This window comes from Pangasianodon hypophthalmus, chromosome 12 (assembly GCF_027358585.1).
Source record: "Pangasianodon hypophthalmus isolate fPanHyp1 chromosome 12, fPanHyp1.pri, whole genome shotgun sequence".
Lineage (NCBI taxonomy): Eukaryota > Metazoa > Chordata > Actinopteri > Siluriformes > Pangasiidae > Pangasianodon > Pangasianodon hypophthalmus.
In genome coordinates, this window is record NC_069721.1 from 25,177,306 (window position 1) to 25,205,167 (window position 27,862).

A 27,862-nucleotide genomic window follows, 5' to 3' on the forward strand; every position below is an offset into this window, starting at 1 on the left:
GTGGAATCAGGGATCGAGACCATGGGGCAGATGTGTGGGGATCTCCCAGGAGGAGCTGGAATCTGTGTCTGTGGATCTGGGCTCATCTTCTCAGCTTGTTGTCACCACAACTCCCAGAAGGAAAAGTACAAAGAGAATGAATGAATGAATGAATGAATAAGCCATCAAAGGATTTTCTTTGAGATTATTACAAATATGCAACACAATTCCATAAAAACATCACATAAATAAAAACATTATTCCTTGTAAACTCTTTTATACTCTTTATTCCAGAACGTGGTTATGGTTACAGCAGAAAATCACAAATACAAACATGATTTACTACCATCATACTATACGTCTAGGACTAATTCTATTTTTTAAAAATATAAGCATATTGAAAAAAGATTTTTAGAAAGTCTCCCTTGTATAAATTTTAAAAAAGAATTGAAAGAAAATGATGGTGACCTATAATGTAAGTACCTCTAGGTACATATTGTCATCACTTTCAGCACAGTTTTTTGCAGGGAGCATAAACCAAGTATTTAATCTAATTATGAATAAAATATATAGAACTGTAACATCAGGGTGTTAAAAGATACACTTATCTCAATACATGCTTCTTATAACCAAAAGAATGTGAAAAGCTGAGACAATCAAAATGAAGCATTTAAGGAGAATGAAATCTGCTGTCGCTCCGTAGAGTTGCTTGTGTTTTCTTCAGAACTTAATCCGCTGACCGACGTAGTCAATGGCTGCAGTGATGCTGATGGAGACAAACAAAGAAATCATGAACGAAGGGGCATATTTAATTTAAATGAATTCCTGAGGAACTGAAACTCATCACATACCTGTCAACCTCCAACCCACACTCACACAGATTCACTAAAACCTGCAGGTGTGAACGAGTGAAAACAAACTGCACAGAGAGAGAGAGAGAGAGAGAGAGAGGGAGAGAGAGAGAGAGAGAGATTATTCATACCACAGACCTGTTGAATTCTGGATTGTGATTGCTAAGAAGGGGATTAATTTTCTATAACAGCAGCTCGGTCAGTAGTGCAGGTTTATATTAATGCGCTCGTTCTAATACATTGTCGTTTCTATAGTAACGGCTCATTCACAGGGACTTGTACAGCGGACACTTCACTGATAATAAACGGATAAAAACTTCTTCACCATATCAACAATTAGTTTTCTGTAAGGAGATGTTTATGTAACGTTTATGGAAGGAGTCTCCAGTGTCAGCGCTTTGTAACAGTCAGAGGTAATTTTGTTGTAACTTTAAGTTTTCCAACATCTTTAGGTCAGAGGAGTTTACCTTTACAGTTTCTTGGAAAAAATTCATTCTCATTATAGCTGCTATAACATAAGTAAGAACAGGAACTAACTTGTTTCCCTGATATTCCATGACAGTAAATATAACTGTAAATGGATAAAAAGTATGAAAATTGTAAGTGTTGGTAAATCACTGTGGTATAAGAGGATTAAAACACTTGGAGACATGCTGTTATAGGAAAATAATCAACTTCAGGGTGTTACAGTAACTCCACGTCATCACACCACCCCATCATTGATTGTTATTATATTATAGATTATATTATATAAAATATCTTGCATACATTTTAACTTCACTGATTAAACATACTTCATTTCTTACCTATTGGAATTATGAATTATGAATTATAAATCACTCAATCTACCTGATAAAACTTGTGCTTGCAAAACACCATATATTTGCTGGATCACACGGGAATGATGAAAAGCGTGACTATTTGCTCTTTGGAAGTTTTAAATAAATAAGCAAGTACAAGTGCGCACCAACAAATGAACAAATAAATGAATGAATAAATAAATTTAAAAAGGAAGTACCCGCCTCTTCATCCCAGTTGAAGACAGTTGTCCTAAAATGCTCGGCCACGACTCTGAGTTCGTACAGGCGAGTCACCTCGTGTTTTTCACTCAGAGCTCGTACACCTCCATCGTAAGTGCAGCGCTGAGCAATCTTCTGCACGGCTTTATCCATTGTACTCTGCTTCTACAAACATGAAGACAATGATTAATCTACTGTGCAGTTTAACTAAGTATAAATAAGCAAAATACACATCTCAGGTGCTTTAGCTGTAGACTATAAGCCAGGGGTCTTCAACTAAAACTAAAAGCGGCCTTTCGTTTTTGCCTTAAGCTTCATATCTGATGGCTGTAATAAAGAAAAAAACCACCATTTTGTGACTGTTTATCCCGAGGCACATGTCTACTCTGAACAGATGAGACACCTCAGAATAAACACGCACCTCTCCATCCATTCATCTATTAACATTTAGTTTTTTTCATCCACCTTATTTTAAACGTTTGTCACTTCATTAATCAGATCAGAAAGCTTACGTTTACATTTCTGACCTGTTTAGCTCTTTCTGTAGCTCGTCTCTGAGCCAGTGGACTCTGAATAATTTACATAAATGCATGTGCTTGAATAAAATAAAACACTGCTGGTCTGGTTTAGAAAACGAGAGTCACAGATCTATGATTAGTTGAGGTTTTTTCATACATTGATCGGCTCTGATACAGTATTTTTTTTTTTAAACAAGTATATTTTGAGAATATAGAGTAGATACAGAGGATAATATTGCAGAGCAAGAGATGTAAATAAGAATATCATACAGGTAAAGGTGAGTAAACTGAATTTGCATATTTGTGAAAATAATGTACTGCACAGGAAGTGGTGCACTTACTCTCTTAAGCTCATGATATTGTCTTTCAAGAGCGTCTCTTCTTCTGGGGTTCCGTTCTTTTCTAATCCTGTTTTGTTGGATTAACAGCGGAACATTTGCGCTTTCTTCGACATTGGTCACGACAAAGTTCTGCGACTGGGATTTGTACTTCCTCCTAACGGAGTCAGGAGACTTTCCCAGAAATTCACTCAGGGGTAGCTGGAGCATGAACTATAAAACATGTTGTAAATAAAGAATAAAGTCCACTTCATAATATTGTAGTGAATTATTTAACAAAATTAACTTTAAAGACCTTTTAATGCTTAATAATGTTGATAAATACAACACCCTCTCCATTTAAAGCAGTTAACAGACACAATAGTTCTATTATTCGTTATAGTTTTTTTTTCTGGGAAGGTTGACTTTTTTTATTTAGTAGTTTGTTTAAATAGTATTATTAAATGCCTGAGTTAATTCCTAGATTTTCTAATATCTAATATGATTACATTTTTCATACGTACCATGTTCCCGTAATGACAGGGTGTCTGACTCACTCCCAATTCTGTCACGGTCTCTCTGACTTTTTCTTTCACATAATAAAACTGGTCCTCTAAAGTGCTCACCCTGAGCTTCTTCTATCATGGAAAGAGGAAAAGAGCAACAACCCCGTTTTTAAAAATAAAAAATAACTGATGTTCGATTCAGCTTCTTTTCGTGTACGTACAAAACTGACCAAATTTACTGCACAAAACACGACACCATTGCGATATACAATTAATCTTATTTAACATAACAACTTATACTACAGCGCTGTTGAATTCTGGATTCTGATTGATCAGAAAGTGGTGTTAGGAAAATAATCAGTGCCAGGGTGATAACCGCATGTCCACAAGTGTTTTATTCCTCTTATACCACAGCAATCGGTCAATGATTACAATTTTTAAATTTACTAAACTGTGGCATGGCATACTTTTTATCTATGTACGGTTACATTTAATGTTGTGAAACATTATTTTATAGCAGCTATAATCAGTCGTTCCCTCACCAGCCTCTCTTTTTTCTCTCGCTAAAACATAAAAAACGCAGCTTGTTACGCATGTTAGCGAGAAACCGCAAAGAAGCGTAAACTCCTCTGTCCTGAAGACGTCGGAAAACTTAAAGTTACAGTTTTACCTCTGACTGTTACAAAGCGCTGACACTGGAGACTCCTTCCATAATTGTTAAATAAATATCTCCTTACAGAAAACTTCACCAGATCAACGACAATTTACATTTTTTTAATCTGTTTATTATTAGTGGAGCGTCTGCCGTTCAAGTCCCTGTGAATGAGCTGTTACTATAGAAACCATTAATATAAACCTATATAACTGTCAGAGCTGCTGTTATAGAAAATTAATCAACACCTTCTAAGCAATCACAACCAGATAAATGGACATCATTCTTAAATTAAAAAAATTGTATTCATTGGTAAATTGCTGTGGAGGAATGTAAGAGGAATAAAACACTTCAGGACGTGCTGTTATAGGAAAATAATCAACTTTACGGTGGTAATAGTAACTCTGCTTTATCACACCACCCTGTTGTTGATTATTTTACTATAACATCAGCACATGTGGTGATTTATTTCTTATATAAAACACTAACTCTCTTGGTGTGGTGCAGCCAGTAAGCTGTGAAAGCATCAGCGACAAACGCGTTCCTTTTCTTGTCAAAGAAGCAAGCATACGAGCTCTCCTCTGGCTTACTCGCTGCAACGGCATACACTGAAACGACAGATTCGAAGTTTTGAAGTCACACCAATGCATTTTTTGACTTAAAAATATTCTCTTTTTCATAAATAAGAAATGTTCTAACCGTTGCCTAATTTCGGCAGCTCGTCCAGCATTGATCCAGCGTGGCACGCTTCCATGTAAATAACCATCTACACGGGCAGAAAAATGGGCAAACTCATTGTCATTTTTAATTCTGAGATTGCAAACACCAGTAACACTGTCTAAGCAGGCAATACTCCTAAATCATTCTAAAGCCTGGTTTATGCTTCTGCATTAGTGTGAATTTGTGTCGCAATGCACAGCAGGGGATCATGGGTAACTGTGGCACACAGAGACACAGAGACGTGCTAGCGCGTAGTCCTCCCATGAGCTAACGAGATGTTGCAGAATGCTGATTGGCTGGCAGAGAGGCGTGTCCGGTTGCGTACCTGGGAACGTTTTGATGAGCCGATGTGGCATGTCTAATTGTGTGTAATCAAACTCAGAATAATTAAATTATAAACAATAAAATGCTAAACAATTAAGTGTAAAAAAAAAACACAAAATGTTTTCAGTGAGAATTCATTTGGTTTATAATAGATGATGCAAAGTTATCCTTTATCGTTTCCGGCCGTGAAAAACAGAACTCGCCTTTGTTTCGGCTCTTCATCGCTGTCTAATCAGGTAAATTCTGATGTGATTAATGTAAAGTATGAAGACGTGATCCTGTGCGAGCCTCCGCGCACGACTTCCTGATGTGTTCGCAGATGTATAAATCAGAACTAACAGTTGGAAACTTGTCATGGATCCCTTCTTGGCATTGTGGTTCCCATGGCGACGTTGGAGTCCTGTCTCCACCTCTATCCTGTCATTGGTCTCTTCCTCTACTGTGTATTTTGTATAGTTACATCATCAGTTAGTTTGTCTGCGTATACCCGGCTGTTTTTTTTGTAATGTAATGCTTTCGTAAGCGTTTATTCCCCCAGTGTCTGTTATTCTAGTCCTTGCTCTATGTGTAGCAGTTCCTGATTTGATCTTTACCTGTTCTTTGACCATTCTAGTATGTTTCTGATCCCCATCATGGACTATGAGTCTTGGATTTGCCCTGATAATGTAAATCCCAAGTTAACACACGTTACGTAATGATTCTAGTAACATCACTAGTAGAACGTATGAGCAAGACTTCGCAAAGATTCATTGAAATTTCAGGTTAATTATGAGAAGGACGTTAATTGTGAACATGAATTTTGAGCATAATTGTGAGCATTCTGGGAAATGGTGTTCACTTTGGTACGTGGAGCAGTATTTCACCAAACATGCCGATGATGTTCATGATCTAACAGTTTTGGCCCTCATATTATTATAATATATCTACCTTTGAAAATTTGCCGTTCCTGCACATCTCTTTCACTGTGTCGATGAGCTCATGTGCATAAAGCTATAACAGAGAACAACTGATTAATATAATCAACAATAAAGTGCATTATTATGGTTTTGAAGGGGCTCTAAAGGATTTTTGTTTCTGCGATTTTAAATTAAACATCAGTTACATTTCTAAGAGAGAGAAAATTAAATCTGACTGCACTTACTGTGGAATTAGGAAACTGAAAGACTCCGTGGCCTCCATGGTCTGATAAGTAGATAAAGATAGAATCATTTGCACAACTGAAACAGAACAAATATGGATAATAAATGTCGGAGTATATTCATCAATTAACATTACAGAGTAACAGAGAACTACACAGATTTCCGTAAAAAAAAATTTTTCTTTCTTTTAATGTTTTCTGCTTTCGAACAATAGTAAAGTCATCAAAATGAGGAAAGCTGCTCCTCGCTTCAGCTGATATCATGCAAGAAAAATGCGCTTGAGTTCAACACACACCTCTGTTTTAGATAAACTCCGCCCCCTATGTGTCACTCACTCATAACTTCTGAATAGTGCTTAGCTTAAGTCTGTAGTTACGCAAAATTTCAGTATTAAAACCAAGAACAAAATTCTGGCACTGTGAGCAACTGAATCCAGATTTACTCTGTTATTTCAGCTGTGTTTTAAAATCATTCCTCATCACACTGTATGAGATCTTAATAAATAAACCCTGTAGTGAATTCTGTAACAGACTGTGTGATAGCATGTGTCTCCATGTCAGATTATACGATGAAGATCCTCTAACGATAGACCTGCAATTAAAGAAAATTACTACATTCTGAAATCAGCTGGTGTGTAAACACACACACATTCTTTAAAGTGAGTGTGAGGTAATGAGGAGATTATTTTCTGTCCATTAGCACGTTTTGTTTACGCTTCTCCATCGCAGCTACCGTGTTCGACTGCCGCTGAGCGTCACGTTTATTGGTGCAACAACACTTCAAATCGTACCAGCTCTCCACCAGGTTTATTAGCCGCAGTTTTAAAATGAATAAGTTTGGGAACGATTGTAAAATGGTGAGTGTACAGGAAACAGAACAGTAGAACAGGAGTCGAGCGTTGTTGAATAAGACATGATTAATACCTTTTGATGACTTTTTTCCTTCCTCGTTTCCTGATAGCCCGTGAATCTCCACGCAGGACAGCCAGAAAGTTTTCAGCTGATACGTGCTGGTAATAAATTCATCGACAGTTTAATTTTCACTTAGTCTAATAAGAGTTTTGTTTAACCGTATAACGCAAAACACATTACCTCTCCTGTGTAGTCTTTTGGAACACCATTGTACACATCTGGACCTTTTGGTACATTGATTATGTTGCCAGGGAACGGATTTCTGAGGGAAAAAATTATATATATATTTAAACTTTGTTATAGATTTTTATTTTCCGACTTCTACATTATTGATTCAGTACAAAAAACAGTTTAGATTCCAAACATTAGTTTTCCAGCACAAAATGAAATGTTCCAGAAAAATGTTTGTATGTCAGTAAAGAAAGCAGCAGATTCCATAAGAGACACTTTTCAGATAAAAACATAATGAAGGCTGCTGGGTTTCGCTGCAGAAATAAGAAGCGAGTCGACAGTCAAAGTCTCCAGAAGAACTGTGGCTGCTTCTGCAAGATGCTCAGTAACACTTCCAGCTCATTTCCTTATAAAACTGCACACACTGCACCTCAGATACTGCTTTATTTATTTAAAGCGAAGGATCATCACATTAAATATTGACTTTGTTTCATTTATTACTGTTTACTGCTCTTTATAGGATTTTTTAAAATGTAGAAACATAATTATTGTTCTGCATTGTAAACTTCAGCCAGAGACAATAGAAAAGATCGAGTGACACCTGACGTCACTGCACTTTTCTGAAAAGATGAAAACTTTTGGAAGCTCCACTGTGACCAGAATTAAAATATATATATATATATATATATATATATATATATATATATATATATATATATATATATATATATATATATATAATTTTATTTGTATTTTAGCAATAGACATCATCACAAAGCAACTTTGAAGAAATCCAAACCTAGATTTACAGCATGTCTCAAAAGTCTCCATACACAGGGGAAATTAGCACTTTTTAGCAAAATGTCTTCCAAAATGGTTCATATTTAGTTTATATCATATATATTATTTCAGATAGCCTTTAAGAACGCCTTTGACAACAGAAGAACGTATTGAAATCATTCTCATGAAGCTGTCGCAAGGTTGCGATGAAATTACAATCCGACTGCAATTACATGCATAACACCAGATGTGTTACTCAATTTCATCATGAGTGGGAGAGACGACTCCGTGTGTGTGTGTGTGTGTGTGTGTGTGTGTGCAGAAATGGCAATCATGCAGAAGATGTTTCGTAAATAAAGTTATATTTTGCTAAAAAGTATTTTTTATAAAATTTCCCCTCTGTATGGAGACTTTTGGGACACGCTCCTATAATTTACTCCTATTTTTGCTTGTAGATTTTTTATATACAACCCCAATTATGTATAATATTATTTAAAATGGCTGTTTTATATGATGCTTTATATCTGTGGATAAAAACAAAACATTATAAAAACAAAACATTATTGCTTCCTAACTACGGGGGGTCCCAAAAGTCTCCGTATGTAGAGGAAATTAACACTTTTTAGCAAAACTTGATTTTAGTAACTTTATTTACAGAACATCCTCTAAATGATTGCTATTTTTTTGTCGTGAAAATGATTTCAACAAGTTCTTCTTTTGTCAAAGGCATTCTTAAAGGCTATCTGTAAAAAAATATTTTTTTATATTTTTTTATATTAAGTGTTAATTTGTATTAAAATGTATGGAGACTTTTGCGACACGCTGTGTTTAAGCTTAGCCGCTTGTTAATGGCACAATGCCTCCATGCCTCCACCAAAAAAAAAAAGAAAAAAGAAATAGGAGGATGGATAAATGAAGAAATGTCTTTCTGACACAGAAGTCATGAATTTATTTCACACTAACAGGCGACAAGTCACTCATCTCACTTGTGGTTTGCCTCTTGTGGGCGTGGCCTGTCCAGCGCTTTTATTTTCTTTCGATGAGAAACGGTGGTAGCCAAAATGTACAGCTCACTATATCATTTATACACTCCACATTTCTTTAAAAACCCATTAGGCTTCATACTAGCTTTCATATTCTCATATTAGATTTGCAAAGCAAGCTAACTAGCTACTAGCTACGTACTTTCAGAAGAGGCACAAACGATCTCTGTTACTTCCTTCCAAGCTTTTTTTTTTTTCATAATGTCTCTATACACATTTAATGAATGGTCGTATTTGACAAGATAAAGATGAAACCTTGCATGAGATGAAAAAGTTTTTCTTCTATTATTATGTGTCAAATGTAAAAATTTAGCAAGCCATACCTCATTTGCTCATTTGAATTGACACAGTCGTAATTTATCTGAAGTTTGTTGCTGAAATTGTGGCTCTTACGTAGAAAATGAACAGTCCGTCGCTTGCTAGTGATGAGTGACAGCAAGCGCTTGTTTTTAATCTCCTGGCCAATCAGCTTGTAAGTTGCTGCTTAACACTGTTTACAGGCCATTAGAGTACTTAATTGCCAGGTGATAAGAAACTGCAGATATGCACAGACAGCAAGCCTGAACTTCTTGATCCATGAAGTGAATGCACAGTGAACCACGATCGCTTTGTTTTTCCGTGGATTAAGTTTTGAGCCCCAAAACAAACCCCAAATGACCCACAGATGCAGTGTGAGTACAGTTTCCTGTTTTAGTGGTGTCTGAGTTCATTTATTGTGCTCAGACATACCATAAAAAATACCGAATCATAAATCCGAGACTAGATGGAACGCTAAAACGGCCAAAAGTAAGCTGCCTAGGAGCAAAATTAAGAAAATACAGTATGCTTAATGCAATGGAACAAAGTTTTATTTTTTCCTCATGCTGATCTTCTGTGTAGATGTTTTAATTGAGTGTGTTTTAAAAGCCTGCGCTGGATTTTACACTTACACATTAATCTCCGTAACAGCAGTGTAAAAGTTCGTGATTTTATACAGGAAAAAAAACATAGTCCTAATATAGGGTCTGAGAATTTTGACTCAAACCTCTGTGTGGCAGATACTCACTCTTCATTATGAGCGATATCATCATACATCATCACCACAATCTGTTCGTCCGGAATGCCATTCTGGTGCACGACCTGGTAAGCGTGGCACACATCGGCCTGCAAGAGAATCCATGGACTTTTAAACCAGGATTTAATCAAGTCTCAGTAACACTTATAGTGTGAATAATCATGCACTAATACCTGAAGTGATGCTTAAATCTGAACTAATGATGAGTTCTCCATCTAGTTCACTTCAAATCCCACTGAAGCACTAATACGTGCAAGAGTGAAATGAATACGGTAACATTTATTCATTTAGCAGATGTTCTTATTATGCTATTAACATTTAAAACCAGTGTTCTGTAAAATTAATTTCCAGTGTTTTAGTCTGAGAATGATGGAGAATGATGCAAAATGGGTTGAGATAAAATTATCGGTGTTTATTATTACTATTATTATTATTATTATTACAATTATTAGTGCGTCTTTCCACATTCAACAGGGAGGATCAGTGTAAATTATGAAAGTAATCCATCCCATGATGTTTGTGTACGCAGCTGCATATGGCAAAACATGTATATTTAATTCATATTCTTACAGAGCATGTTTGATTGTTAAGTGTTAATTAATACAATATATAACACACATGTACTAATATGTACTTAAGGTGGTCGTTATTCACACATGAATTCACTCACGTTGTCGTGCCTTAACTCATCATTAGTTCATATTTAAGTAAGAATTAATTCAGGTATTAGTACATGATTGCTCATGTACTGTTATTGTAAAGTGTTACTCATGTCTCTCTGAAGACCATAATCATGAAAAATAAATAATCTACTAGCAAAGATTATATTTAGATATATACTATTTAGTAAATAGTTTACTATTTAGATTTAAAAAGCTTCAAAAGGTCTGTACATACAGACTGTATTTGCATCTGACGGTAAAATCAATCCACTGGATTTAATATTCTCACCTGGTGTCTGTAGTTCTCCCAGCCTTTAGAACCCGCTGCCAGGAGAACCCACTGTTTCCCGTTGCTGGCCATGTCGAGAGAGACGCTCCTTCCGAGCAGAAAATACTGAAATGTTACACTATAAACATTACAAAAGACCAGTTCATAGCTTTAATAATAGTGATAATCCTCCTGCAACAGCTTCAAACGTTATACAGACTTACATAACTAAACTAAATAAAACCTTCTTCTGTTTTATGTTTACTTCTTTTTATTCTAGTGAATAATTCTTATTCTTATTCTTAATCCATTTCTTTCTACTTGATGAAAATGAGAAATGTGTTGATTCGTACCTCTTTTCTCGCCTGTGACTGTCTTCAGCAGTCTGTTATTCAGTGTCATGAACAGACACATCAGGGCTTTTTATCACCAGCTAACTTTCACTTTCCTTTCATCTCAAGTCATGAAGAGGTTTATGAGGAAATACTGCAGGAACGTAACTTTCACTTTCCAGAAAACAGTAAATCATAATGAAAAACAGTTCACTAAGTCAAGCCAAGTGGCTTTTATTGTCAGTCCTCTATACAGCTTGTGTACATTGGCATGAAACTCATTAAACCAGGCAGGATTTTCCTATAATATAGTTTTAATTCAGTCCTTTAGTTACTTTATATGAACACAAGACTTATTATATTTAAACCTCGAATAAATAACCTCAACTTTAACCAATACTGACATACCAGAAAAGCTATATATTTCAAAAATAGAGAAATGAAGATAGAAAACATACATCTTGACCTATATCTGAGAATATATTACACATTTATTTGGTTATGATTCTGTAAATACTTCCTTCGTAGTAAAATATATGTCATATGTCATATGCAATATATTCACATATATACAGTATATCTTAAGCAAATAAATTATTTACTGTGTATTGCATTATATTAAATATATATGATTAAATATATAGGACAAAAAAAAGTTTTTTTTAATAATGCGCCAATTTTAAATATTTGCATATTTTCTAAAAATATATTTTGAAAAATACTGCCTTTTAATTATTGATTTTAAAGTTAAAAATACTGACATGAAGCTAGCGCCGATCGACTTCACAAACCAGGAGCAGTTAGCTAGCTAGCTCAGGAGATAATATAATTTGTCGAGCTATTTAAATTAAATTAAATCATGTGACATCACCAGTAACTTTTACTGTTACTTATTTGAATATCTGAAGCAAAATACATAACTTTAGTTACACCATATAATAGTTTTGCAACATTAGCTAAGCTTTATGGAGCTTAGTAATCAAAGCTGAACTTTGTAATCAAAACCAGTCGGCATATATGTTAGCAAGCTAGCTAACGTTAAGTAAACTCGTATAGTCATATGGTGATGATTGGAATTGGATGAACAAGTTTAACTTAAGCTCCGCCCTCCTTGATCACTGCACTGGAATAATTATTCATACACTATGATTTATGTTTATATGTTTATTTATCGATGCACGCTGAATATTTATTTATATTACACACCGATTCAGTCGAGCGAAAGGAACAGGAGAGGTTATTAGAGGTACACTATACTAGCTAAAACACAGAAAACCTGTTTACTCCGTAACATTACATCATTTATAATAGACGTCTAAGAGCAGCTGTCGAAAACCGTTTTTATTGTCAGTGAAGCACATGTGGAATTGTGGGGCATATGGATACGACCAATCCTTCACATAAAGAAAAAGATAAAGAAGTTAAAGATAAAAGAGAAGACTAGAGCTTTACATTTGTGTTTTATACTCGCGTAATTTAAATATCGAGTGACGGAGCTCAGCATCTGCGCTTAGACTTTGTATCATTATAATTATAGTTTTATAGTAAACAAGGTCTTTAAGGCGAGACACTACAATCGATATCACAGATAATCTTGTGCCAGCTGATGGTTGATATTCTTACAGCGTTTTTTTTAACTGCTTTTATGCAAATGAGGATTTATCTCATTCAATATGCGCATATTTACATACATTACTTAATAAAAGCAAAAATCTAGTCCTTTGGTGATGTTTTAATTAAAATGTTTTATTTCACTCGGACTCTCCAGAGAAAGACTTTTACAGAATAGTTCATTGGAAAAATCATTTATTTATATTATTTGTTATAGTTTATGTTAATAAAATTTCAGTTTAAAATCTAATATAAATCTAATCATTTGGATTAACATTTGGAGAAATTGCTCTGTAATATGTTTCTGATTAATGATAAGGATGAACGTGTAAAGTTTCATGACTGTGGGTCATTTTTGGTTCCGAATATAGAAAAAAAAAGATCGAGATATTTTAAAAATAGAAATTGGTTTAATGTTTGCACTCTAGTCAGTGTGGTTTATATCATAATGACACATAACTGGATATATATCAGGAAACACGATTCAGGTGATAAATGACATGATGTGATTGTCAAGTGGGCGGAGCTTAATCTTCAAAACTGACAAGTTTTAGATAATGTAGTGGTCAAATAATAAGTAGACAAACACAGTCGAGTGTTGATTGTTTTATTGCTACAGTTCAAGAGAAGAACGTGTCAGTAGATGCAAATTATTGTGTCATGTATTGTGGCACGTTGTGTATTGTGTCGTGTGTGTGTGTGTGTGTGTGTGTGTGTGTGTGTGTGTGTGTGTGTTCATGCAGAGATGAGCAGCTCCATCAGCGCTCCTACAGAGTGCATCCTGTAGAAGACGGTGAGCGGCTGGCCGAGATTCACCAACACGAACCACACCGAGAACCCGAAGAACTGCTTCCCCACACCGCTCTCGAACTCAGGGTGTGCTCCGAACGCCGGGATCACCCACAGCTACACACACACACACACACACACACATATACACACATATACACACACACACAGAGAGAGAGAGAGAGAGAGAGAGAGAGAGAGAGAGAGAGAGAATATATCTATACTCAGTAAGTTGGCCATGTTTCATGTTTCAAGTTGTTTCATTTTCTCTCATTTAATGTACAAAAAAAATTATAATTTTAATAAGGTTCAGAAAAACATTTAAAAAAATGTTGTGATACATATGCACTAAATATTGCAGTATATATTTAACTTATTTACAATATACCACTGAATAGATTTATTGCCTAAATGTTATATTTTCATTTAATAACAGTAGCACTATTAACACAGGTCCTAAAAATAATTAATAAAACTTTTGTGTTTTGTGCTCTCTCTCTCTCTCTCTCTCTCTCTCTCTCTCTCTCTCTCACCATAATGTTGGAGAGGATGAGGAAAGCGCAGATCTCCTGCATGACCCTCTTACTCCAGCGATGAACGTCACGTTTCGGATATAAGAACGATTCTCCTCTGTCTGTCGTCTCCCCTTTCCTCACCATTTGCTTCACACAGACACATTCACACTGACTTTACTCACACCAACACACCATGATACAGTGTAGAAGCGTTTCATTCAGTTTATTAAATATTAAATTAAGTAATGGATGTGTGTGGTGATGTGGAAATGCAGTGTAACAGTGAGAAAACGTGCCACTTCCAAAGAATTAAGCCTTTCTATAGTGTTCAAGCCACCTAGTGGTGTAATGGATTATAGACTGTTACTTATTCTCTCTCTGTCTCTCTCTCTCTCTCTCTGTCTCTCTCTCTCTCTCTGTCTCTGTCTCTCTCTCTCTCTGTCTCTGTCTCTGTCTCTCTCTCTCTCTGTCTCTGTCTCTCTCTCTCGTGTTTTATTCACTTAACACAAAAGAATTGAACAAATCAGATCAAACATGTACACTGTGACCATGACATTGCCCTCACATGACCAAGTCATGCCTCTGACTTAATTATCTCGTTCCTTCACGTAACTAAATCATTACCTTGATCACTTTCTCTCTCGTTAACCAAGTCGTGGTCATGACTTACTGTCATTATCTCATTCTCTTGCATTACTAATTCATGGCTGTGACTTATTAATCCCTTTCCCTTGCATTACTAAGCCGTGGCCATGATTTAATCATCTCATTCCCTCAATTTCTGAAATATCTCAGTCTCAGACCTTACAGATCTTCCTGAAATCAGATTTTGCTGTATTACTCTTCAGCTGATATTTCCATGTTAACTTTCTCACAGGTTCCACTTCCATCCGATTCACAACTGAGACTTTACACAATTTACATCAGCTGAGCAAAAAAGCCAACTTGCTGTGTGTAAACGTGAAACTGACCTTACAGACGACCTCCGCCTCAGCTGTCTCACCGTCCACCTCGTTCTTGATGGAGTATGTGTGTGAGTGTGTGTGAGTGTGTACGTGAGAGTGCAGACCCTGGATGATGAAGATGTTCTGCAGCATGAGCTCCAGCAGGCTGAACAGTGAGTATGACAGGTGTAAATTTCCCAGAATGCCTCCGGCACCGAGAGCCAAAGCAGCCACCAAGGAGAAGTATGAGAGCAAGAGCTGCCCGAGGCCGGCGCCCAGCAGCAGCAGTACGTCCAGACTGCGCGTCGGGTTTTTAGTCACGCCTCCTTCGCCTTTAGCCTTGCCACCTTGATGTAGGCAATGGCCTTTCCTCTCCTTCCAGCGGTACACCAGCGTTCCCGCCAGTGAGCACAGAACCATGGCAGGAATCACGCAAATGTGAAAGTAGTAAAACATGAGAAAAGCGTCCAGACGCCGCTCCTTCTGCCCCACCCACACCTGGTACAGCAGGAAAACCACAATGCCGGAGATCAGCACCAACACACCGAAGATCAGCCCGAACAGGATGCCGCCATGACGCACAATCCGCAATGTGATCTTCTGGGCGTGGCCTGAGTCGGTTTCGCCCACATGACGCCCCACGTTCTTCCACATGACATAAAGCATGCAGCCAGCCAGGAGACTGAACTCCATGTTGAACGGGTACAGGACCTCGTAGCCTTTACGCAGAGCGATGCAGACTGGCTGCCTTCTGCACTTACATTCCATCTCACTCTCACTGTCCTCGTCTGAAAAACATTTCAATAAAATGATACAAAAATATCTAACAAATCACGTCACGTGTGTAATATCTCTCAGTACACCGCAATATCATTAGTGAGTAGGAAGTTGCTCATATCGCTTGTAGTTTGTGTCTTGTAGGCATCAGGCATAACTTCAGGAATAAACGTTGGTCCAAAAATCACCAAATTGTAGGATTGGTCAGAGAAATCATACTATTGGTCAGAGAAATCATATAATTGGTCAGAGAAATCATGCGATTGGTCAGAGAAATCATACAGTTGGTCAGAGAAATCATACTATTGGTCTGAGAAATTGGAGAATTGGTCTGAGAAATTGGAGAATTGGTCAGAGAAATTGGAGAATTGGTCAGAGAGATGGTACGATTGGTCAGAGAAGTCGGAGAATTGGTCAGAGAAATCATACGAGCCAGTTGTTTGGATTTTTTTCATCGTAATGCGCCATACAGTTCAAATGTCACTTGCAGCTGTGACTGAGAAACATAAGCATGGTTTCATCTCATCCTCTCATATATAAGCTCTCATTATATGAGTATAGAGACATTATGAAGGACAGTAAAGCTGAGAAGGAAGTAGTGGAGATCGATGGTGTGTCTGGAAAGTGTACGTACTGTAGCTAGTACAGTTAGCTCACTTCGCTCATCTAATCTGAGAATGATGCTAATATGAAGCTGAGCAAGCAACATGTAAATCAAACAACCAACCTTCATATCGATGAGTGCGTTACTTAATTTCTGTTTCACTAGTTAGCTCTAGAAGCTATATAGCTGCTAATATAGCTACTATATATTAAAAAAATAATAATAATAATAAATGCTGGCCCACAGGGGACAACAGTAGAGGTCGCAACTACACGCTCACAAGAGACAAACTACAAGCGACATGAGCGACTTGTCACCTGGTTTGTAGCCCCGCCCCTAAGAAAATAAATGTAGCACGGTTTTATTAAATTTTACCAAGAATGTTTTAATTAACCTACATAATCAGAATCCATTCAAGACAAAAAAACTTGATGTACTTTTGCATTTTTCATTCAGATTTATATGAGCAGTGCAGTAAATGTGGGATGATGCACACAGTGAGCTCTAAGTGACGCGACCAATGACAGAAACGCAACACGATGATGTGACGTTTTCTAAATAAAAAACTCTATAACTGTCTGTAAAATTCATTTTTATAGGTGTTTTTTGTTCATATGTTTGTTTCAGCTCACTTCTCTCAGGACAGCAGCTGATTTATCTCAGTGTTTCATCACATTAAATAAAAAACACGTATAAAAATAAAACATTTGTCCCTTTGTTGAGAATGTGAGTAACAAACTAATGAATATTAATGAGGTCTGATGAATATTAACGACGAGTCAGCAATTTATTAAAAACAGAATAAAGGCGTGGTTTTAGTTCAACTACATGAGATGTGTTTTTACAGACGTGCCTAAAAATAACAAGATATAAGAACTTTAACCTTTCATCATGGTTTAATGTTTTATAATGTTTTTAAAAAGAAGTTTAATGTTCTATGGGAAAATGAAGCGAGCCCTTATTTACGGTAGCACCAAGTTCCAAAAACAAAAAACCACCAAAAAACAGGATTAATATTAATGGATGTTTTTTGGTGGGGTTTTTTGGGACTTGGCGCTACTGTAAATAAGGGCTCGCTTCATTTTCCCTTAGAACATTAGACTTCTTTTTGTTTAATCAGTGCCTGCAGGACTTTTGGTAATATTTCCCAATCTACTCCATCCCTTTTAAGTCTTTGGTGTAACTGGGGTCTGTTCAAATCGGTTCTTTACCGTGTTTATTCCAAAAGAAATGCTGTTTTAAAATAAAAACAATGCATGTAGTAGCAGTGTTTAGGATCATATATATCATTAAAAGAAAATGTTAATATAATAACAACGTTTTATTCCTCTTATACCACAGCAGTTTACTGATGATTATATTTTTTATATATTAATGAATGACACATTATACTTTTTATACATATTATCCAGGTTAGTTCCTGTTTTCACTTACGTTACAGCCGCTATAAACAGCGTTCCCTCACCAGTCTCTCTTTTTTCTCTCTCTTGAAGTTAATAAGACAAAAAAACGCAGCTTGTCGTGTTACTAAGAAACCGCAAAGAAGCGTAAACTCCTCTGTCCTGAAGAAAACCAAAAACTTACAGCTTTACCTCTGACACTGGAGACTCCTTCCTTACATAAATGTCTCATTACAAAAACTTCATATCAACAATTACACACGTTTTTTAATATGTTTATATTATTAGTGAAGCGTCTGCCGTACAAGTCCCTGTGAGCGAGCTGTTACTATAGAAACGATAACGTATTAGAACGAGTGCGTTATCATAAACCTGCACTACTGTCAGAGCTGCTGTTCTAGAAAATTCATCAACACCTTCTGACCAATCACAATGCAGAACCCAAGAGCACTGTGGTGTAAAACGATAAGGTATAACGTACAGGTCTTCACTTTGCTGATGGACTCGTTGAACTTTCTCTCCAGTTCGATCTCTATGTGGATGGTATCTTCTGTTACTGCATTCAGCCATAACAAGACGTCTGTGCACAGGATTATCATTAGTCCAGACCTATAACACACACACACACACACACACACACACACACACACACACACAGAGATGTCTGTATTTACAGTGATGCCTGGATGTAAATGCAGAATCTTCTCAGTGAGATTTTGTTTTAAATCATTAGCAGAGAAGGCACTTCCTGAGAGATTCATGATTAATATCCAAAACACACAAGCTTCCGAATAGCAACAAGACTTAGGAAATATTTGACAATTGTCCATCGTTATCCAGGTTTCCACTAATCACATGCTTCCTCTGAAGCCACTGCATCTTTTCCACCTGGAATTTATGTAATATGTAAAATAATAATGAATGAAAAGAAGGAAAAACAGAACCGTTATTTTTTATACCCAGTTGTACGTGTCATTATGTCATACATCTCAGTAAACAGCTGAAGGTCGGTACTGTCAAATTACAGACTCACGTTAATCCATTTGATTTTGTTAGGATGACATGTTCCAACACAAATATGCTGCATTAAATATATCAGTTTTAGACGTTGAAATGTCAAAATTCACTGCATATATATACATATGGAGATGTCCATAAGTATTCACCCCCTTGAACTTTTCCATATTGTGTAATGTTACAAACCACATTTCCGGAAAAGTTGGGATATTTTCTAAAATGAAATAAAAACAAGAATCTGTGATTTGTTAATTCTCTTGAACCTTTATTTAACTGACAAAAGTACAAAGAAAAGATTCCCAGTTTCACTGACCAACTTAAATGTATTTTGTAAATATAAACTAATTTAGAATTTGATGCCTGTAACACACTCAGAAGAGAACAGTTGGGAGAGAGGCGTGTTTACTACTGCGTTCCTTTGAATTACACTTTTTATCTGCACTGGCTGCCGATTCGTTATAAAATTGAATTCAAAATTTTGCTTTTTGTTTTTAAAGCTCTGAAGGGATTAGCTCCAAAATACCTTTCTGACCTTTTGAATTTAAATAACTCTGCTAGATCGTTAAGGTCATCGCAACAAAGATTGTTGATGGTTCCGAGGTGTAGACTTCTGTCGAGGGGCGACCGAGCTTTTTCTGTCATTGGTCCAAAATTGTGGAATATTCTCCCTTTATCCCTAAGACTAATCTCTGCAGAGTCTGAATTTAAATCCAAGTTAAAAACTTACCTTTTCGCTCAGGCCTACAACTGATATTGGATATTACAACAAATTGGTATTTTTGATGTAAATTCCCTTTATTTATTATTGCTTTGCTGTCTTTTTATTCTCTTTTATTCTCTTTTTGTCTCTTTTTTAGATATTTATCTTTTGTCTTTTATGTACAGCACAATGGTCAACTATTGTTGTGTTTATTCGTGCTATAGAAATAAAATTTGATTTGATTTGATTTTTAATCATTTGGGAATACCTGATACCAATTGTTGCAGTTTTGAAAGTGGAATTTTTGCCCATTCGTGCTTGATACACGACTTCAGCTGCTCAACTAGTCGCTGTTGTCTGATTCTCCTCTTCATGATGCACCATACATTACATCTTCAGCAGGAGACAGATCTGGACTGATGGCAGGCCAGTCAAGCACACACACACACACACTCTGTGTCTACGAAGCCACGCTGTGTAGAAGGAGGCTTGGCATTGTCTTCCGGAAATAATCATGCACTTCCTGGAAAAAGACATCACCTTGATGGCAGCGTATGTCTCTCTAAAATCCCAATATACACCTTAATGATACTTTCACACATATGTAAGTCCTCCATGCCGTGGACACTGATACCATGACAGATGTTGGCTTTTGCACCTTTCGCTGATAACAGTCTGGATGGTCCATTTCATCTTTGGCATGGAGAACTCGATGTCCATTTTTCCAGAAAACAAGCTGAAACGTGGACTCATCGGACCACAGCACACATTTTCACTGTCTTTTGGTCTATCTGAGATGAGCTCAGGCCCAGAGAACCTGGTGGTGTTTCTGTGTAGAATTGATGTTTGGCTTTCTCCTTGTGTAATAGAGGGTCAGGTTGCATTTCTTGATGCCACAGCGCACTGTGTTAAGTGATGAAGGTTTTCCGAAGTATTCCCGAGCCCATGTGGCTATAGTTATCACAGTAGCATGACGGTTTCTCATGCAATGCTGTCTGAGAGCTCAAAGGTCACACACATACAACAGTGGATTCTGGCTTTACCCTACACGGACTGAGATTTCCTGAATCTTTTCACAATATTGTGTACTGTAGATGGTGAAGGACCTAAATACTTTGCAATCTTGTGTTGAGAAATGTTCTTTTTGAACTGATTGATAATTCTCTCACGAAGTTTGGCACAGTGATGAGACACGACCCCTCTTTGCTTGCAAAAGCTGAGCCTTTGGTGAATGCTCCTTTTATACCCAATCATGACACCCTCACCTGTTACCCATTCACCTGCTTATTGTGGAAGGTTTCAAAATGGTGTAACTTATATATACTATAAACTTTTCACTCTTATTTTGCCTCTGTCCCAACTTTTTTTTTTTTTTCGAGTGTGTTGCAGGCATCAAATTCAAAATTTGTTTCTATTTACAAAATACAATCAAGTTGGACAGCCAACAAAATAAAAGTCTTTTCTTTGTACTTTTGTCAGTTAAATAAAGGTACAAGAGAATTTACAAATTGCATACTTTTGTTTTTATTGCATTTTAGAAAATATCCCAGCTTTTCTGGAAATGGGATTTGTAAAACCTGGAACTGAAATGGACACTGAGACAAAAAAAAAACACATAAACGTGGTCATTGTATAAGTATTCACCCCTTAAATAAGTTCTGGTGTAAACAGTTCCCATTAGAAGTCACAGAATTAGATGAATGGAGTCAACTGTGTGAATAAAGTGTCACATGACCTCAATATAAATACACCTGCTCCTCAAAGAACTTACTGTGTGTTAGAGAACATACCTAAACACACAGCATCATGAAGAACAAGGAGCGATCAAAACAAGTCCAGGATAAAGTTCTGGAAAAATATCAAGCAGGGATTGGTTTAAAAAACTTTGACCCTCCCACAGAGCGACTTTAAAAGCTGGTACAACCTCGACTCTGCCTGGAGGAGACCATCCACCAAACATCAGTGAGAGGGTAAAGAGGAGATTAGTCAGAGAAACACCAGAGAGGACTAGAGGAACTGTGAAGGAGCTGGAGAGATCCACAGCTCAGTTGGGAGAAGTTGTTCTCAGGACAACCACAGAGCTGCACTTTACAGAAGATTTGGAGTTCTCCAAAAGACATGCTGGAGACTCAGCAGACATGGAAAATGATTCTCTGATCTGATGAGACCAAAAGTAAACATTTTGGCCTCGGTACAAATAAGCTATATTTGGTGGAAACCCAACACTGCCCATCACCCTGAGAACACCAGCTCCACTGTGAAGCATGGTGGTGGTAGTATCATCCTTGCTCTCTTGGATGCTTCTCAGACTAACGACCTCCTTACCCAGTACACTTTAATATTATGAGATATTTTGTGGAGATTCTTGTCCTATAATCCCATTACGTCCATTTCACTTCCAGGTTGTTACACTACACAATGTGAAAAAGAAAAGTTTGAAATATCAAGTTGTGATTTTTGCCTTATTAACTTCAAGAGAGAGAATAAAAGAGAGACTGTTGAGGGAATGACTGTTTATAGCTGCTATAACGTAAGTGAAAACAGGAACTAACTCGTTTCAAGGGCTGAAAAGCTAGAAGTTAGCATGGAGGTGGAGAAGGAGCAGGTACCTGGTGAGGACTTTGTGTTTGTGGATGCAGTCTTTGGAATGAGACCAGAGCAAGTAGGTCTACAGGAAGAAGAGGACAAGGAGAACACTGAATACACTTTTTTATTTTCCACTACAAAAAAAGATATCTACACAAGTTAAAAGATCTCAGATTTAGGCAAATGTATCTCATTTTTCTCATTTTTCTCATTATGAGGAATATTATGAGTGATGAAGCTACTGTTATCTCCACGAACAGCACGGGTTTTATTCAGAATCCAGAATTCAACAGCGCTGTGAGATAAATTACAAACAAATCTCTGCAAATAATAATCAGAGAAGGTGTAAAAATCTTCTATTTCTTTTTATCATGTAATCTTTTTTTTTTTTTTAAATATAGTTGTCCTTTTAAAGTATTTTTAACTTGCTAGGACATTTTTTGCAGCGTAGTAATTTACATATCTGCTCTGTGGGATTATTGTTTAAATTTGAATAAAAGTTTTTCATTTTAATAATTCGATGAGAAAAATATTATGTGTAGACTGTTTGTGGTTTAAGGTTATTTTTACAGATAAAAAAGCTTAAAGTTAAAGTTTTATGATTAACATTCAAAGTTAAAGTTTAATGTTAATGTTTATAGTTAAAAGTTACATTAAAGTTTACAATGAAATTTTATGCTTCAAATTTATGGTTAAAACTAATGATGAAAGTTAATATTTAAAATTTATTTAAGTTTATATTTATTTATTATTATAGTATATATATTATTTACTTAAGTTTATAGTTAAAGTTAATGATTAAAGTTTAGAGTTAGTTAAAGTTTGTAGTTAAATTTTGTGAATAAAGTTTATAGTTAAAATTTATGATTAAAGTTTAAAGTTTATACTTACCTTTATAGTTAATGTTTATGAATAAAGTTTATAGTTAAAAAAATTTATGTTTATGTTTTATATTTAAAATTTATAGTTAAAGTTTATGTTTATGTTTTATATTTAAAATTTATAGTTAAAGTTTATGATTAAACATTTGGTATATAGTTAAAGTTTAAGTTTATAGTTAGTTGTAATTATAGTTAGTTTGTAGTTAAAATTTATGTTAAATGTTTATGGTTAAAAATATTATTAGAATTTATAATTTTATAAATTTTTACATTAAAAAATATTTGAAAAATGCTAAATTAATAAACTTTACATTTATGTTTAAAGGGTAAAGTTTATTTTTTAAAGTTTATGGTTCAGGTTTATTAAGTTGCTCACCTGGAGGATGAGGAATGGAGTCTGGATGAAGGGTAGAAGCACTTTAGCTAACGACTGACATTTCGCCATCATGATGCTGTACGCCATCATAAACACACACAGTAACAGACTGAATCCTGCAAACAGCGTGAGCACCACTGACACACACACACACACACACACACACACACACGGTTAAGATAATGCTCTATGGTAGTGTAAAGTCACACCCTAATTCCTAATTCCAACTGGGAAAAATAACATCATGTTATTTCAGCTTTCTGAAAGCCCTGAATTTCAGATTTATAGAACAGTTTATAATAAATTACTCATAACTGATAAACTGCTCCACATGATTTAGTTTTATTAGAAAAAGATTCCCTAAAATGAACCTCTTTTCACTTTTAACATGAACATGCTAGCTAAAAACACCAGCGGACATTTTATTTAGTAAACGAAATTGCAACACTTTCAAGCTGGAACACCAGAAGGTTTGTCTGTTCTCCTGAATTCTCCAACACGACATGAACAGAAGATTAGCTGACTTGTTGGAAATATGATGTTGAAATATCCGTTAATGTCAAGAATTTAATGTAAGGAACGACACAAACAGAGCTATCATTATTGCGAAAACTGACTTATTTTATAAAACAGTTTATTTTCGAATGGTGAGACTGAGATAAAAATGTCTATTAAAGTGAGTGTGTGATGATTCAGACATGAGGTTTACGTTGTGCTAAACTGGTAGCTAGAATGTTCCCTTAAGAAAAAAATAGCTTTTTAACTTCGATAAAACACTACAGCACATTTGGGGTAATCGTGAGTCAAATGATTCCTTTAAAAAAAATTTTTAATGCAAATACTTGTAATATTATTTTTAACAATTACTAATGTAATATAATAAACCATTAAAGGAGCTGTTTGTGATTTTTTTAGTGCCTCCTGCTGCCTGTGAAGTGAATTACGCTTCAATAAAAATACTGACCAGCATTTTTCAAGAAACACCAACAGTAACAAAACAAACTATACACTTTGTAAGTTCCCTTTTTAGGAAAGGGGGCAGGATTGAGTAAGGTTCATTCTGGATTGGGGGTGGAGCTAATTTCAGGGCCAGAAAAATGTAACCGGAAGCATTATAAAAAGTGAAGAAATTCATTTTTGAAACAGGAAGTCAGAGTGACAGCATGTTAAAGTGCGAAGCCAATAGCGTTCCAGATGCACCAGACCACGCCCTCTCCGAATCTAAACACACCTGACAGTAGCTTAGCGAGCTAGCTTAGCTTAGCTAGCTAAATGTGGAGAACAGTGTACAGTTTTACAAGAGTGTTTTTTCAGCTGTGGAGGATTTCACACCCACGCATGTCCACTTTAACCAGGACGACTTTAATCTTAGACAACGAGACGAAAAGTGTTGTTTTTGAAGTTATGGCGTTTGAGTCAGCATTGCCGATGGTAACGGAGAGCCACAGGATCATCACCAGGAGACATCTAACACATCTGAGTGGGAGATAAAATGATATTACAGACTCTTACTGATGGAGACGGTGTATGAAGACAGAATTCTCCATCAGTCTGAGGGAGCGATATTCCAACACTGAACAGCTACATGTTGGTAAAACACGCCTCTGAAAAGTCACATGACCACCAGCTCACACAAACTCCGCCCTCTTCCTCAAGAATAAACTCCAAACATTTATTCTCAGATGGAAAAGTGAACATTGTGCAGGAAGACACACACTGATAAACCGTGCGGGGGGGTATACACACTCTAGAGAGCATTTACTTGGATGAACACAAGATTAGTACGGGATGAGTCATCAAAAAAGTTCAACTGTTTTCCCATAAGTGATGAAGTATAACATTTATCACTATCAAAACCTTTTTTTTTTGCATTTGTTTTTAGATGAACTGATTTCACTGGACTAGCTGCATGAAAACAACGCTAACTAGAAAAGCCGGTTCCACCAGAAGTCATGTTCAGATATGAATCACTTTGTTTGATTCTTTTTGATTCACTAGAGTGCAGGATAAAGTGTAATGCAGTGGGGCATTTCATTTCCTGAATATAACAGCACATTCATTTCAATTCAATTCAGTTCAACTGGATTATTTAGCTTTAGCAGCTTTACAGAAATCCAGATGCACATTTAAATCCCTAATGCACAAGCCAGAGGCGAAAGTGATGAACCTCGAAGGAACCTCGAGAGGAACCAGACTGAAATGGAGCTCATCCTCATCTGGGTGTGATGATAAATCATTACAGTGTACAGGTGTAGAAGAGAAAAAACAAGCAGCACTGAGTGTGTGTGTGCAGGATGTTCAGGATGAGCAGTTTGTGGATAAGAGTCCTGGGATGAGAAACAGGACAGGCTTTATGATTACATTCAGACCTCAGATGAAGATGAGGAAATTCATTGTCCCCTTTTGTGTAATATATGTACTACAGTAGAGTTTCCGTTGCTTTTGGAGCGCTACGTCATCATAGCCTTAGGTCACCTTGCCGCTAACCGCGCTTGCATGGTACATATGCATATGATTCAGGTACGAGAGTTCATTTTAATATTGAATTACTTTCCTCAGTCTCTACCTGTTATTAAAAGTATATCTGCTCTAATAGCTAGTAACATCAATAATTATCCTAAAACAGCAGCAAGCTGCAAAACAAAGCAACAACTGAGAAAGCTGGTAGCGTTACCTGGTTCACTAATGTCAGCTTTGTTTGCATTAATTCGTTGGTTAACGCTAACTAAAGAACTAATCTCGCATTATGGTCACTTTTGTTACACCAGGTATGTTTTTGTTTCTCCAAACTCCTCCTTACTTCACTCTCCCTCAGCCGTTACTTGCCTGAGTGTTGTTTCTTATGTGCTGTTTATATTTGCATACAATTTTTAACGTGAAATACAGTACACCTCATGTGAAGTCCCTAAAAATCATATTTTGTGGCTTTAAAAAGTCGTTGATTTTAACCATGTGATGTCTGAATGAATGCTGCTTTTTGCACTGTATTGTATTATATTTCATTTGTGTGACACCGCACTTGTTCATCTTGTACTTGGTGAATGAAAGACTCTGGTTGTGTTTGTGTTCAGTGATTGTAGTAATGATTGATAAAATAACACACTGCAATGGCTGTAGCTTCAGACTAACATTTAAAAGGTCATTATCAGGAAAAGTGATGGTTTAGTGGAGCAGAAATAGTTACAGAGAGAAAGAGAGATTGTGTGTGTGTGTGTATTTGCTTACCAGTGACTGTAACTCCACCTGCGTGGTGATCAGTGTGCGGAGGGGCTCCAGGCTGCCGTCGTGACCACAGCAGGTACCACAGCATCCACGCCACACTGAACCCCATCAGCAGCAGCAGAAACACCTCTGGCTCGTGATGGTGAAGTCCGACCGGGTTCAGAGTGTCTCCAGCGACCAGCGCGGCTCCCAGCAGCACCACGTTGATCCCAAAGAGTCCAGAAATGAGCCTGCGTCCGGAGGGAACCCAGAGCAACACGGCCTCCTCATCTCTGTTCACTCCGTCCTCCAAGTCGTTTGTGTTTTTCAGGTCATTTTCCACGCCGTTTAAATCCGAGTCTGGAATTTTCAGCTCCAGTTCCTCAGTTTCTCTAGTTTCAGCCTGCATTCCTCCGTCGTGTCTGTATCTGTCTATCTATCTATCTGTCTATATTTATATTTCTCCATGCGTATGTCAGTTCAAGTGCCTTTACCTTTCTTTCTTCTCTGCACTGAGAAGGTAAAGTGTCATACTATGTGTGTGTGTGTGTGTGTGTGTGTGTGTGTGTGGTGACTCACAGACTGGGCGTGTCTGTTTGTTGAAAGTGAGGCAGGTAAATATTCCACTCTGATCAGCACATTCACCAATCCAGCGAGCGAGGTGAAATTTAACACCCACATGTTCTTTATTTGCCGTTAAGGAATGAAACAGAATCCTATGCTTTTAAAGCTCCTGGCTTTGGACTGAGATGTATCACACAATCTCTGTGTCCCTGAGACGTGCCCAGACACGTGAATGTTCTAGACGTTCATAAGAATCCGCAGCGAACACACGGTATCTTATCAGAAAGTCAATGTTTAATGTCTGTCATTCACCTAGTGGCAAGTTAAACAGCACAGGGAAAACGTATTACCGTATTGTACACACAGGTAATGAGTGTTAAGTGCAGAAATATAATGACAGAAGCATTAGATTAAATCCTATTAAACCGGAGTTTGACTTGGTTTCACTTTTTCCTAACAAAGCCTTCTACAATCCGACTGTAATCAAAGAGCTAATGCAATATTACAGGAAAGGAATAACATCAGCGCAGAGGTGGTGTGATGAAGCAGAGTTACTGTTACCTCTGCAGAGTAGATTACTTTCCTCTAACAGCACATCCCCAAGTGTGTTATTCCTCTTATATACTGAGAAACCACAACCAAGTCTGACTG

The 27,862-nt window shown here is 36.7% G+C and overlaps 2 protein-coding genes across 5 annotated transcripts; both read right to left on the reverse strand.

Moving 5' to 3' along the window:
* Nucleotides 1-262: 262 nt before the first annotated feature.
* LOC113527635 (legumain) lies at nt 263-11,380 on the reverse strand. 4 transcript variants are annotated; one of them, XM_034309490.2, is made up of 14 exons: nt 11,268-11,380; nt 10,936-11,023; nt 9,976-10,073; nt 7,117-7,198; nt 6,949-7,034; nt 6,028-6,103; nt 5,814-5,876; nt 4,542-4,608; nt 4,332-4,450; nt 3,209-3,319; nt 2,709-2,918; nt 1,850-2,014; nt 831-898; nt 263-745 (listed from the first exon to the last, which is right to left on the reverse strand). In XM_034309490.2, the coding sequence occupies exons 2-14, from the start codon at nt 11,005-11,007 to the stop codon at nt 700-702; spliced, it is 1,263 nt and encodes a 420-aa protein (XP_034165381.2). In that variant the 5' UTR covers nt 11,008-11,023; nt 11,268-11,380; the 3' UTR covers nt 263-699. The 4 variants fall into 4 exon arrangements, with proteins under 4 accessions (XP_034165381.2, XP_034165379.2, XP_034165380.2 ...); XM_034309488.2 differs by having other exon boundaries at nt 265-745; nt 3,209-3,322; XM_034309489.2 differs by having other exon boundaries at nt 265-745; nt 3,209-3,322; nt 10,936-11,053; nt 11,268-11,374.
* Nucleotides 11,381-13,270: 1,890 nt separating this feature from the next.
* Nucleotides 13,271-27,481, reverse strand: LOC113527169 (proton channel OTOP3). Its single transcript, XM_026914733.3, has 7 exons — nt 26,672-27,481; nt 23,447-23,583; nt 22,213-22,271; nt 18,368-18,495; nt 15,133-15,893; nt 14,180-14,308; nt 13,271-13,763 (listed from the first exon to the last, which is right to left on the reverse strand). The coding sequence occupies exons 1-7, from the start codon at nt 27,054-27,056 to the stop codon at nt 13,593-13,595; spliced, it is 1,770 nt and encodes a 589-aa protein (XP_026770534.2). The 5' UTR covers nt 27,057-27,481; the 3' UTR covers nt 13,271-13,592.
* Between the last annotated feature and the right edge of the window lie 381 nt (nt 27,482-27,862).